Here is a 14345-nt window from a genome sequence, read left to right as displayed (position 1 = left end):
GGCACCCTGCCGGAGAGGGGAATCATCACCGGAGGGGCTCTACATCATCATGCCCGCCTCCGGATTGATGCGTGAGTAGTTCACCCCTGGACTATGGGTCTATAGCAGTAGCTAGATGGTCGTCTTCTCCTAATTGTGCTTCATTGTTGGATCTTGTGAGCTGCCTAACATGATCAAGATCATCTATCTGTAATTCTATATGTTGTGTTTGTCGGGATCCGATGAATAGAGAATACTATGTTATGGTGATTATCAATCTATTGTTTATGTGTTGTTTATGATCTTGCATGCTCTCCGTTATTAGTAGAGGCTCGGCCAAGTTTTTACTCTTAACTCCAAGAGGGAGTATTTATGCTCGATAGTGGGTTCATGCCTTCATTGACACCTGTGACGATGTGATGAAAGTTCTAAGGTTGTGATGTGTTGTTGCCACTAGGGATAAAACATTGATTCTATGTCTAAGGATGTAGTTGTCGATTACATTACGCACCATACTTAATGCAATTGTCTGTTGCTTAGCAACTTAATACTGAATGGGGTTCGGATGATAACTTCGAAGGTGGACTTTTTAGGCATAGATGCGGTTGGATGGCGGTCTATGTACTTTGTCGTAATGCCCAATTAAATCTCACTATATTTATCATATCATGTATATGCATTGTTATGCCCTTTTCTATTTGTCAATTGCCCGACTGTAATTTGTTCACCCAACATGCTTTTATATTATGGGAGAGACACCTCTAGTGAATTGTGGACCCCGGTCCTATTCTTTACATCGCATACAATCTACTGCAATTGTTCTTTACTGTTTTCTTTGCAAACAATCATCTTCCACACAATACGGTTAATCATTTGTTACAGCAAGCCGGTGAGATTGACAACCTCACTGTTTCGTTGGGGCAAAGTACTTTGGTTGTGTTGTGCAGGTTCCACGTTGGCGCCGGAATCCCTGGTGTTGTGCCGCATCACATTTCGCCACCATCAACCTTCAACGTGCTTCTTGGCTCCTCCTGGTTCGATAAACCTTGGTTTCTTTCTGAGGGAAAACTTGCTGCTGTGCGCATCATACCTTCCTCTTGGGGTTCCCAACGAACGTGTGAGTTACACGCCATCACCCCCTAACCCTAGATGGGAAAGGGGGCCACCCCACCGACCTGGCCCCCTATATAAAGAGGGGAGGGGGTGGCCGGCCACCCATCCCATCATTAGCCCCTCCTCTGGCCGCCTCTCTCCTCCACCACACGCTGCTCCGGCTTAGGCGAAGCCCTGCAGCTTTTCTTCCTCCACCTCCACCACCACGCCGTCGTGCTGCTGGAACTTGGAGGAGATCTACCACACCTCTGCTGCCCGCTGGAACGGGGAGATGAAGGAGCTTCATCGACACCGTACGAGCGACCGAGTACGGAAGTGATGCCGGATTGCAGCACCGGGGACGATCGTCTACACCAACAACGAGATTAATCTCGTAGACTTTGGAATCTTCGAGGGTTAGTCTCATCTCCATCTCGTTGCTTTGATCTTATAGATTAGATCTTGGGTGTTCCATAGAGTAGATCTTGGATTTATTTGTCTTTGCGGTAGGAAATTTTTTGTTTTCTATGCAACGAACCCCATCAGTGTGATCATGCACGACATGATCATCGACGATGACCGCAAGAATCATATCAAGAGATATGGTGGTCCCTATGAGTGTCAGGGCCCTCTTGTGGAGGTTGATCATGAGTTGCCTGCAGAATTAGTTGATTTCCTCGTCATGCACGCAGAGATCCGTGATAGCAATGTTCACGAGCAACTTCAAAATGATCTCGGTTAGCATATGCGGAGGATCAAAGGATTATCAGCAAATGCCACGGCACCTTGATCTAGCCTCATTTATTACATTTGTTTAGTTGTTTTATTGTTTGTTGTATTTTAATTTGAAAACAATCTCGGCAAACATATTTATTTGTATGCTATATTTAATAAATGGTTGTATTTTCGAAAACCCTATAAAAAAAATTGGGGGACGCGACTGGGAAGCGACGTCCCCAGAACGCGGCACGAACAAAACACGTCCCCCAAACGCTCGATCTGGTGCCGTTTGGGGGGACGCTTTGGGGGATGCGGCTGGAGATGCTCTAACATGTTTAGGGCATGACCAACGCTCCATGTTTAGGGCATGACCAACGCTCCATGTTGGATTACTTCCCTAGCTATCCACGTAGGTTCGGGTGGCCCCAAAGTGGTAATCATATAGCTTGCAGAGCAAAGTAGTCTCCTGCAGGAGATGTTACCTCTTCATAGCAAAAGGTTGACTAGACAGAGGCATGCAAGACTCGAAGCGTATGCTACCATAGCTCATGCCCTTAGCTACCTAGGAGGCAACATAATATTGGTAGAGAGAAGGTGGGTCCCAAGTGAAGTAGCGGCTTCCGCCGTGAGAGTTCTGTTTCTACTACTACTTCATTTTTATTTATTATTCTTTTAGACATGGAGCGACATCAAGCGCATGCTACCATAGCTCATGCCCTTAGCTACCTAGGAGGCTCACCAGCGGGAAAAAGGTGCAATGGGCATTATAAAGTATAAACACGAAACCACCAACCCCATCTTATTTCTACTCTTTCTCGAGTCACATCCAACACCCTAGAAACAAAACAAAAGACACATTCAGAAACACCATGTACCAGGGTGAGCAGAGAAATATATACATTGCAGAAATATATACGTCATGTAACCATAAACTAATGTACATCAAAAATTGGAGTTAGATGTAAGCTTTTTTACATCTAGATACAAGCTTTTTTTGCATGCATATACAAGATAATATACATCTATACATCTAACTAGCAGGTAAAAGACACACTATACTACTAGCTAAAATATACATCTAGATATATGATTTTTACATCTAGATAAAATCTATTATACATCTAACCATAAACTTATACATCAAAGATCTAACTAGCAGGTAAAAAGATATATGCTACTACATCTGTCCATAATAGGATGTCTCAGCTTTATCAAAATATACATGTATTTAGACGTGTTTGTGTTTAGATACATGCAAATTTTGACAAAGTTAAGACATCATTTTATGGACTGAGTGAGTATTTTACATCTAGATATCAGCATTTTATATGCATATAGAAGCTAACATTAGAAACTAAGATGGATCCAGTATAAACGGAACATACATCCACCTAGTCCTGATATACACATATGTATAAGACAAGTTACACTGAGATTGAAGGTAATATACATCTACAACTAGGAGCTACCATCTCACAGATACGTAATATACATCTATAAATGAACTGATATAGGATCATCTATGAAAAACGACCCCTTCCGGGTGCACACTGCAATTGAAGCAAACTACCACTTATATTCAATGCTTACATACATGGCAAGGAAAAGCAAAACACAATAGTAGTTAAAATGAGATAACATGGATAACAGAGGATAAACAACAGGTAATACAACAAAGTAACTTCTCCTTGCTGAATCCAACAAGCCTGTGTTATTGCAGCAAACATTTGTTCATCAGTTTGCAAGGTAGAAACCACATATGCATCACTAGATGCAGAAATCACGGCCCATGCCCACAAAAAATTAAAACTACATCAAACATCTAGCTCAATAACGACAGGATCATAAGCAAAATTGTGAAGAACTAATATGATTTCTCATACTCGCCTTAGTAACAAATGGAACCATAGCTTGACGGGAATGAAGGGAAACCGCCCTCTTGCCCTACTGTAGTGTGCGCCTCTCGTCGTCGTTATCGCGGGATGAGGAGAACCGTCCCACAGCCAGATCCTCTTCCATCGTGTCCGTGCTCCCACCATGCGACCAACGTTGCATCCACCACATCCACTACCGAGCTTGGGTTCCGCTATCGAGGTGCATCAGCGGTGCGATGGACCTGGAGGAGGTGCGACTCGGTGGGAAATCAATGTAGGAGTTCGATACGGTGTCATGCCAGTGAGAGGGGGGCGGCGGAAGCGGCCGGAGCCGGCCAGAAGCGGTGGCTCTTGTGAAGCAGTAACAAGGAACAGAGTGGAAGCGTGCGATGGGGAGGCGCGGGTGGTGCTGGGTGTGGTGGATGGCGGCGCCGACAAGGTAGGGGCCAGGATCAAAGCAACGGGGACAGAGGATTTGGGAGAAAAAGCAAATGGGTGATACGCTCTCTCTCCGTGGGCGGAGGCACCGAGAAATGTCATTGACTTGTGGCTAATGGTGGGGGATGGCGCGTTACCCTGCCCGATGAATATCGTGAGGTACGCAGAGTGAGAACAGGATAAGTGAAGTTTGTGGTCAGCCAGGATAACCTCAAAATCACGAGTACTTGTTTTTCAGTAGGGTAGAAAACAAATTCAAGACGACAGAGCAAATAACCAGCAGATTATCAGTGCATCCCAATATCAACTTAAATAAGTACGTTGTCTGCCCGCGTCTTCCATACAAAGCATGACATAACGAGTGTATGAAGGAAAGGAAATCGTCTGTAAGTTAATGGTACAGCAACAGGATCTAGCTATATAAATCATCATCCTCCGCCGCAGCGGCTGATGACGCAAAAGGATCTGCAGCAGCGGCTGCGCCTGAAGCAGGAGCGTCAGGGAACCGGAACTCGCTGCCAAATCCACGGGATTGCTGCAGAGTCTGGGCAAAGGCCTGGTACTTCCGGATGTCGGCGTCGCTCACACTACGGCGCGCATACTTCATCGACTCTTCAAAGTGAGCAGCCCTGATCTCAGCAATCTCATCAGTCTCGTCTTCCTCCATGGCTTCAGGGTTGTCCTTCTTCCGCCTCTCCCTTTCGATGTCCTGCAAAGGTGAGTTCCATTCATAAGATCACAGGTATAAAGTCAGTAGAATTTGTTCACCAGAAGGTGCAGTACTGCCAGATCAATTCAAAGTAAATTGCTGGTACCTTTTCGATGTTTTCCCTGATGGCATATTTGCAAGAACGCTGGCAAATTTCAGTGATATCAGCACCACTGAACCCTTGGGTGTACTTGGCGAGAGCATCCAGATCAACATCCTTGGCCACAGGGGACTTCCTGAGGCAAGCCTTGAAGATCTGGAGCCTCGACTCAACATCAGGAAGAGGGATGTAGATAAGCTGATCAAGACGCCCTGGCCTAAGCAGCGCAGGGTCAATGATGTCAGGCCTGTTGGTGGCACCGATGATGAACACAGTTTTCTTGGCGTTCATGCCATCCATCTCAGTCAGGAGCTGGTTGAGGACTCTATCAGCAGCACCTCCAGCATCCCCAACACTGCTTCCTCTCTGCAATATGGTTCAGAGATATCAGCAAATAAGAAATACAGACAAGTAACACTCACTCAGTGGCCACAGCAGCACATACATAAGAGAAAAAAAGAGAGACTGACCTGGGTAGCAATCGAGTCAAGCTCATCAAAGAAGAGGACACATGGCGCTGACCCCTAGCCTTGTCAAAGATCTCACGCACATTAGCCTCACTCTCTCCAAACCACATGGTAAGCAGCTCAGGTCCCTTGATACTGATGAAGTTAGCCTGGCACTCATTAGCAATTGCCTTCGCCAACAGGGTTTTACCACAACCAGGAGGGCCGTAGAACAAAACACCTTTGGAAGGAGACATGCCAAACTTCTCGAATTTCTCTGGATGCTCCACAGGGTATTGGACAGTCTGCAAGAATTTCATTTATGTTATACACCAAGTTACAGCTATAACAAAATAGCTTCAGAGTAGAGATAAAGGAAAGGACGATAAATACCTCCTGTAACTCCCTCTTGACATTCTCCAGACCACCAATATCTTCCCAAGAGACATTGGGAACTTCAACAACCTGATTTTCAAAAGATAGGTAAGAACTACAGAACATGTGCAAAACAGCCATACATATGTAAAAAAATCCGAGACAGGAAATAGACCCAAAGAGATACTCACAGTTTCACGGAGAGCAGATGGGTTGCTTGTTGTTAATGCAGTCTTGAAATGGTCGTTCGTCACAGCCATTGAGTTCAGAATCTCAGCATCAATGGTCTCATCATCAAGATCTATAATATCCATTTTCTCACGAATGCACTGGAGAGCAGCCTCAGTGCAAAGAGCAGCGAGATCAGCACCAACATACCCATGGGTGTCTCTTGAAATGTGTTCCAGTTCAACCTGCAATACAATTACAGAGGTCAATCATGGAAAGGTTCCATCAAATGAGCAATTATCTAGAAAACCATGAAATTCAAAAACTATTATCAAAGATTGCTCACATCTTCAGCCAACTTCATGTTTTTGGTGTGAATCCGGAGAACTTCCAGGCGCCCAACTTCATCAGGGACACCAATGTCAATCTCCCGATCAAATCTACCAAATCTTCTGAGGGCAGGATCAATACTGTTTGGGCGGTTTGTAGCGCCCATAACAATAACATGTGCACGGGACTTGAGCCCATCCATAAGAGTCAACAGCTGTGAAACAATACGCCTCTCAACCTCTCCATTGGTCTTCTCTCTCTTTGGGGCAATCGAATCGATCTCATCAATGAAAATGATTGATGGTGCATTCTTCTCAGCTTCTTCAAATGCCTTCCTGAGATTGCTCTCACTTTCTCCTGCTAGCTTGGACATAATTTCTGGGCCATTAATCAGAAAGAAGAATGCACCAGTTTCATTAGCAACAGCTCTAGCGATAAGGGTCTTGCCAGAGCCAGGTGGTCCAAACAGCAATATGCCCTTAGGAGGCTTCACGCCAATAGACTTGAAGAGCTGAGGATGACGCAGTGGGAGTTCAACCAGTTCTCTGATCTGGGCCATTTGCTTCCTAACCCCACCAACATCATCATAGCCAACCTCATCGAGCCTTTCCTCGTCTTCCCTCTTAATAGGCTCACCATCACAGAATATCTCAGTGTCAGGTGCGACGATGCAATACTCTGCAGGGTCAGTCTCTATAACTTTGAATTCCACACTCCTCATTCCACCCCTCACAAGGAAAAGATCTCCCTTTCTCAAAGGGCGGTAAGCTTCAAGGAAGTATGCTGAAAAGAACCAGATGAATACAAGATTAGTTGAAGGGACTGGATGCAATCAAAGAGACTAGAAAATTGCAAAAAGTGTAGCATAAAGTATATCAAAAATTTCTAATATATATATAGTTTGGCAGCAATCTCACTACAAACTTGATTGTTGTGGTGATAGTTGAGATGATAGACTACAATGCCACATTATGAGAAAATTTAGCAGTACTATACTACACAAGTTGAGAAATAAGTAAAGTTATCTCTGCACTCATTAACAGACTTGTAAACAGCTTCAATTGAATAACCCAGATAGTATGATAATGTTACGCAAAAGTATTGGAGGTTAACTAACTTAGGCCCCGACAAAAGAAAAGCAGAAATCTATGTCAGACATCTTTACAATGGTATGTTGGTGATAAAGAAAACTCACGCTTCAAGAAGGCATCAAACAAGTTCCCAGTAATGCCTTCAACCGTGTCATCAATAGGAAGAATGTGCACACGCTTGCCGTACTTGACATCTGGGCATTGATGGACAGACACCACGTCGCCAAGTCTCACTCTCAAGTTCTTCCTGACGGTCTTGTTCATCCTGACCTTTGGCTCCTCACATGTGTCATCTGCAAGCACAATGCAGATTGTGTCCTTTCTCTTCTTACCCTGCAAGACAGTGATGAGAAAAGTTAGCGGGCACTAATTAGGAACTACCTAGCATGCAGACAGAGGAATTATGACGTAGGGGCCAGTACAGAAAAGCATCCATAAATCAACAAACATGTCCCACTACACGTCTGGGGCAATGGATGGAACCATTAAGACAGAATAATTGTTGCACTACCCACTGCAGTAAGAATTGCAGAGCATGATGAACACTGAAACACCTAAATTGCGAAATAAAATCCATGTCTGCAGTGACAACACAAACCAAGCATATTCGCAGACGCTATTAGGAGAAACAAGAAAGCTTTAGTTTTTTTAACTTCTATCTCAGTTATCTAGTCGCACAAGTTAGCTTGCATAGTTATTTGTACCCTAGATGGTGAATAATTACCTAAGAAAGATAAAGATATACAGTTACCCAGAGCACAGTTTGAAACTTAGTAGATCGGTTACTTGGTCTGACCAGGGCTAATGAGCTAGGTTATGCGCTAAAGATGACATAGTTGCAGACTGGAAGCTCTACCAAGGAAACACCATGTACTCCTACTAATAACTGAAGGCCCCCCACCGTAAAATTCCTACAACAACTTTGTAACCCGGAACAAACTGCAATCTTGAGACCTGCCTCGGAATCTAAGACCTTTTCACCACAACAAGACAGTAGTAATCTGAATAGCTAGAGCTAGGCAGCAGCGAGTAGATCCCTAACAATTCCTCGGCAAAGACTAAATTTTTCCACCAACCAAATCAAACAGGGGCGGCTAAACCGAGAAAAGCTACGGTTTTTCCCACAGATTCGCGGCCTAGGCTCTTAACCCGCCCCGCCAGCCACCTGCATCGCTCTAAACGACACCGGAATCTCTAGATCGGCGGCGTAATCAACAACCGAGGCCCCCGGATTTGGACCTGGAGAGAGAGAGGGGGAGGGAAGGAGCGCGGGCGGGGGGTACCTTGAGGAGGACGGTGTCGCCGCGGAAGAGCTGGAGGCGCTCCATGGTGTCGGGGTGGAGCGCGACGACGGAGTTGTCGTCATTGGTGGCCTCGTCGACGACGAGGCGGTTGGGCGACTTCTTCCTCTCGAGGATCGCCGTCGAGTAGTCCTTCTTCGCCCCCTTCCTGCAGAGCAAATCCCCCCAGGTCAGAAAAATCAAGAAAGAGAGATCCGCCGGACAGATCGGGAGCGGCGGGGGGCAGATCGGGGCGCGGGGACTTACGGATCGGAGGAGGAGGCCTCGCCCTGCGGGGTCGGGGTCGCCATGGTCGCGGGCTCGCCGGCGGCTGGCGGCGGGGCTAGGTCTCGGCGGCTCCGGGTGGTTGTTGCGGGGAGCGGTGGGAGCGAGATATTGTTCCGGCGTGCGAAAAACAAGTGAGGAGGCAGGCCGGGGGATTTGTTTACCTATATAGCTTCTTTCTTGGAAGAGGGGTTTGGGATTCACCCCGGCTCGGCGAGCGAGTTGTACCCGGACTCCATGACGTGCGGGGCCGGGTCTCACCGTGGCCCACCGCTCAGTGAGGTGGGGCTCGGAGTCCTGGTCGGGGGAGCGGCCGGTGGGGTACACGTGGAAGGCTCTAGAAGGTGTGCTCGACTCGTGTGTAAAGAAGGAAATAGTTGTTGGATCGGAGTCGGATGCAAGATGATCTCCCTTCACAAGTTTGGTATCTTCACGACGAAGGATAGCTTGTAACCGTGCTGTTCGTGGAATCGAATTATCTTTCCGTTTCCAAAACCATCATCTGATTTATTTATCCTTCTCGTTTATATTAATTGCCACTAGTATGGATGTATCTAGAACTAAAATATATCTAAATACATCTACATTGGTGGCAACTAATATGAATCAGAGTGAGTAGTGTTTAGATCCACTGGTATGGATGTAGTATATTATTTTAGACAAGCCTAAGTCAATTATTTGGAACTTGGTACAAAACTGAGTCAATTATTTGGGACACAGAGAATGCTCCGGTTACTAGGGAATACATGAACTGGACAACAGGATTCGTAGAAGAAGCCAAGAAATTTGGTGTAACATCGTACTACGAAAAAGTGAGCTAAATTGCTTGGAAATAATGCTCGAACGCCTATGGAATGGCGTAAACAGTACAGGCCATTGATGAAATCACTCGTTCAAGCGTAAACAGTACAGGCCATGGACGCGTCACGCTGCCTGCGGATAGCATGGCCAGCAACTTCGCCTTTAGGCTATGTATGATTCGTCTCCGAAAAAACTAAACAAAAGATTCTTTCTGCAGTTAACACGGTCGGTTTATAATACAGTTGACACGAAAGCTTTACATTATCCTCTGTTTTCAAGCAATGCCCAGACTCTCGTATGGATTCGCATCAAACTTTACATGGGCGCAGACTTCTGTGTGTGTCACTCGCTCGCACACTCTGCAGTATACACCAGCGCTGTTCATCACGACGTTGTTGGCTTGGGTAACCTCTTTGCAATTTCCTGTCCCAGGAACATGAATTCGTTAGGATGACGTTGACAAAGTGTTCTCCATGGCAGTAGTAATACAGATGCAAAGTTTAAGCGGGGAATTTAACATAAGAGAAGCATTTAAAAATTGTGACAAACCCCTAGAATTGTTTTGAGTAACTGGCCTCTCGAGAAAAAAAAAATTAAGATTATAAAAAACAAAATGAGAAGGTATGAGTTGATATTGGTTGTTCCATGTAGTTCTGGTCCATGAGATGACTCATCCATAAATGATTTGATAAAAATTCAAAATTTCTGAAGTCTAAGGCTTTGAGACATTAGATTTGATTACTTTGTCAAAAAAAACACCGCAATTATCACTACAATTGTTAACCAGCTAGTATAACTTATTAACTGCTCATCTTCTACATTATGCATAATAAAGTTGCCAGATGTACTCAGAAGCATACCTCGAATACTTGATTTATATTATCAGCTGTTTTTGCTGACGTCTCCATGAAAAGCATGCTATTCTTCTCCGCATACTCTTGCGCATCCTTCAGAAAGTGCACAATATCATCAAAACAAAAGTAATCGTTGCGACTTCACAACGAAGTATATGCTCATACCTGAGAAGCTACACTTCGACTTTCATGTAGATCAGCTTTGTTACCAACCAGAACCATGATAATACCAGAATTACCATGTTTTTGAAGTTCCTGCAGTATAGGAAATATAAAAGGGAAATTTGAATACACAGCAGCCAAACTGAATTGAGACAATGGGATACATAACGGACTTGACAACTTCTAATTTGTAAGGTACACTTCGATTATGTCCACAACCAATTCTGTTATGCAGGAATTATCCAGATAGAACATGGTCATCTCCAACATATTTTAAATAGTAGTCTTAGAGTATTGAGCATAAGAAAATCTAGTACTAAAGGAATGGACAGCAAAGAACTGAATAAAAGAGAGTTAGCATAGTTCACCTTCACCCAATATTGTGCTTTCTTAAATGATTCTGGATTAGTTATATCATAGGCAATAATAGCAGCAGCAGCTCCCCTGTAATAAAGAGGTGCCAAGGCAGCATACCTGAAATTGACAGGTTATCTTATCAGTCATGACTTCTCAACAACTTGTTAAATACCTATCATTATAAGATGGTTACAGCAAAGAAAAAAAATATATGTACCTCTCTTGTCCAGCGGTATCCCAGATTTCAAACTTCACTATTGTCGAATCCTCCAATGCCAATGTTTGCGATAAAAACGATGCACCAACAGTTACCTAAAATTATTTTAAAATAAATAAATAAATAATGGAACTTCTGAAGCGAGAGAAACGCAACCAAGTCAAGGAACATTTCAGTTACCTTGGAAGTCGGATCGAACTGGCCACGAACAAATCGAAGGACGATGCAGCTTTTTCCAACACCTGAGTCCCCGAGCAATACCAGCTGCAACGTGAAGATAATGAGAACATCAAACAGAGCCACTAACCATCATTAGACACGATACATGCGTTCAACAGGGCCAACCATGAAATAAATTACTGGACAGAAGGAAAACAGAGTTTCAAATCGTTCATGTGCATAAATATATCTCCGCTTCTATTTTTGTCATGCTATCAAAAAGAGTCACATTCCCAGGATGAAAAAAACAGGAGTCTGTTCAAACAACAACAATGTAGTTTTGTGTAAAATGATAAAATGTTTCAAACATATTGTTTGGAGGTTGTCAAAACATGTACAAGCAACAAATGTCAAATGGTATGGTTTACATCTTATGTTTATTGACAATTGAACCAAAGCTTAATGTGGCACCTTGGTCATGGAACATACCAAATTTTAAAGAACATCCAAACACGCTATGTGTATGCACATATAGGTATATCCTGCCCCATGGGAATCAGTACTACCCAGAGAGGTGTTGCACTAATATGAATGTTAGATCAAATTAATTGTGGAATAGTTAAAGAACAGCCGCATGAAGCAGCTGACAGATTCTATTTTATTGGCCACCCAAATATCCAAAATCATCCAGTACAACACGAGATATTCACGCTAAAAAAAACACCAGATATCCTAGACTAAAAATGTTGAGCTGAGCAACAGCATGATTCCCACCTTGTACAAAAGAGCTTGTCCGTACTAAAATGATTTCCAGTTTCACTTATAACAATAAGACAGAACATATAAATATTACGGTAGGCAACAAGTAGACGATACAAACATCGATGCAATGTATTTCGCTGTATTCTACTGAAGGGGCATATTATATAGTACACATAGAAATAGGTGGACGAAGTTCAGTTGACCTGATAAGCTGACGCAGAATACTACCAATCCACATACACTAGACCCTAGAGGAATTCTTATCCAGATGAAGAGTGAAGAAGAAAAAGTTAGTACATTTTACATGTTGTTCCAAGCTATCATATATCTGAATCTGGCCAATGGTCTGTCTTCTGTACACTACCGGACGGTGTGGCTTAAATTAATTGTTGGCTCTAATGTCATGCAAGGGGAAACTATGGTGTTGCAAATACTTGCAATTGCTTGTCCTGATACCGCAAGCAACGACAATATAAGCAGGCGCAGACAGAGGGGGGGAAGGTACCTTGCTCATGAATTATGCAAAATTTTAAAAACATCCACACATAAACAAGCTAGGACATATAGGCCTAGGGTTGCAAGCGGCGCGCCCGCAAAGTCCCGCAAACAGCAAAATTAGAGCAAACCTGGTTACAGATTGAGTCAGATTTAAAGAAGAGCTAGTACAATTTGTTGTCCCGCAACCCGCCCCACTTGCAGCCCTATATAGGCATATCCTGCCCCATGGGGATCAATGCCTACCCAGAAAGGTGTTACACTAATATGTATGTCAGATCAAATCAATAGTGGAATAGTTAAAGAATGGACGCATGAAGCAGCTGACAGATTCTATTTTATTGGCCACAGAAATGTCCAAAATCATCCAGTACAACACCAGATATCCTAGAGCAAAAATGTTGAGCAGAGCAACTGCATGATTCCCACCTTGTACAACAGAGCTTGTCCATACTAAAATGATTTCCAGTTTCACTTATAAATATTAAGTGTAGGCACAAGTAAATGATACAAACATCAATGCAGTGTATCTCACTGTATTTTGCTGAAGGGGTATATAAGTAGTAGTACACATGGAAATAGGTGACGAGGTTCAGTTGACCTATTAGGCCGATGCAGAATACTACCAATTCATATACACTAGACCCTATAGGAATTATTATCCAGATCACGGTGCAGAAGGAAAATAGCATGTTCTGGATGTTGTTTCCAAGCCATCATATTTCTGAATCTTGCCAATGGTCTGTCTTCTGTACACTACCGTACGGTGTGGCTTAAATTAATTGTTGGCTCTAATGTCATGCAAGGGGAAACTATGGTTGCAAATACTTGCAAAAGCTTGTCCTGGTACCGCAAGCAACGACAACATAAGCAGGCGGACAGAAGGGGGGGGAAAGGTACCTTTGCACGCAACTCGTTTGAGTCAGTAGCAGAAGAGCTGCCGTCGATGTTCCTCAGCGCTCCGGTACTTCCAGCAGCTGCACGCATGAAAATACGGTAAGTAGTTGACTAATTCCTCTGCTCCAGCTGCAAACTCTCGCACTCCATCTGCGGAGACAGCGCGGACACGCCGTTCTAACGGATCCTACGGATTTATCACCGGCAGTTGAAGAGTGTTCTCTACTCAACAAAATTGAGGAAAATATGTGGCCTGACCAATATTAGGAGGCATCAACCCCAGCCGGGAAAACATAAATACCGATCGAGGCTCGAATTAAAGCTACGAACAGCATCAGACATCTACCCTAACACTCGAGGCACGGCGCCCGCAGCAGGCCACTATCAGACGAAGAACGAATTGAATCGAAAAGGGGAAGATCAACTAACCTGGCACGGAGGAGGAGCAGCCCATGGCCGGCGCTTCCCGCGGCGGCGGCGGCGTGGAACGGGGACCGGGGTCGGATTCGGAAGGCGGCGATCGGCTGCAGCCGGCGGGGATGGGGATGGGGACGGGGCCGGATCCGGCGGTTGCGGTGTCCTCCTCGGTTCGCTCGCAGTCGCAGCTGTTGGTCCAGGACTTCGTGTCGCGAGAGATGCTTTGCTGCACGGGGAAAGCAAGGAGAAGTCGTTACCTGCGTGGGCTCCGTCTGTCAGTCTCACGCTGTGAAAACTCTTTTTTTTTAGACGTGTCACACTTTTATTAATTTTTTCT

At 44.4% G+C, this 14345-nt stretch overlaps 2 protein-coding genes across 2 annotated transcripts; both read right to left on the bottom strand.

Annotated features, from left to right (window-relative positions):
* Window positions 1-4369: 4369 nt before the first annotated feature.
* Window positions 4370-8975, bottom strand: LOC124701448 (cell division control protein 48 homolog D-like). Its single transcript, XM_047233508.1, is given in 10 exon segments — window positions 4370-4812; window positions 4919-5278; window positions 5383-5435; window positions 5438-5663; window positions 5752-5823; window positions 5925-6146; window positions 6248-7014; window positions 7427-7655; window positions 8606-8771; window positions 8870-8975. Coding segments are annotated over 10 exon segments (2436 nt in total). The 5' UTR covers window positions 8914-8975; the 3' UTR covers window positions 4370-4515.
* Window positions 8976-9765: 790 nt separating this feature from the next.
* Window positions 9766-14118, bottom strand: LOC124701449 (ras-related protein RABF1-like). Its single transcript, XM_047233509.1, has 8 exons — window positions 14021-14118; window positions 13595-13671; window positions 11459-11542; window positions 11279-11373; window positions 11073-11178; window positions 10708-10797; window positions 10549-10635; window positions 9766-10111 (listed from the first exon to the last, which is right to left on the bottom strand). Exons 1-8 carry the CDS (start codon window positions 14043-14045, stop codon window positions 10073-10075), a joined length of 603 nt encoding a protein of 200 aa, XP_047089465.1. The 5' UTR covers window positions 14046-14118; the 3' UTR covers window positions 9766-10072.
* Window positions 14119-14345: the final 227 nt, after the last annotated feature.

Source organism: Lolium rigidum, chromosome 3 (genome assembly GCF_022539505.1).
Source record: "Lolium rigidum isolate FL_2022 chromosome 3, APGP_CSIRO_Lrig_0.1, whole genome shotgun sequence".
NCBI lineage: Eukaryota > Viridiplantae > Streptophyta > Magnoliopsida > Poales > Poaceae > Lolium > Lolium rigidum.
Note: the sequence above shows the minus strand (reverse complement) of the source record. Positions and strands in the feature narration are given on the sequence as shown.

What these genes read in the sequence shown, in the direction of transcription:
- LOC124701449 (XM_047233509.1), bottom strand. Translation starts at nt 14,045, where the DNA reads ATGGGCTGCTCCTCCTCCGTGCCAG. An exon ending in AGTTCGATCCGACTTCCAAG is followed by an intron (nt 11,374 to 11,458) that starts GTAACTGAAATG and finishes AAATAATTTTAG; the next exon opens with GTAACTGTTGGTGCATCGTT. An exon ending in GTCGAAGTGTAGCTTCTCAG is followed by an intron (nt 10,636 to 10,707) that starts GTATGAGCATAT and finishes CACTTTCTGAAG; the next exon opens with GATGCGCAAGAGTATGCGGA.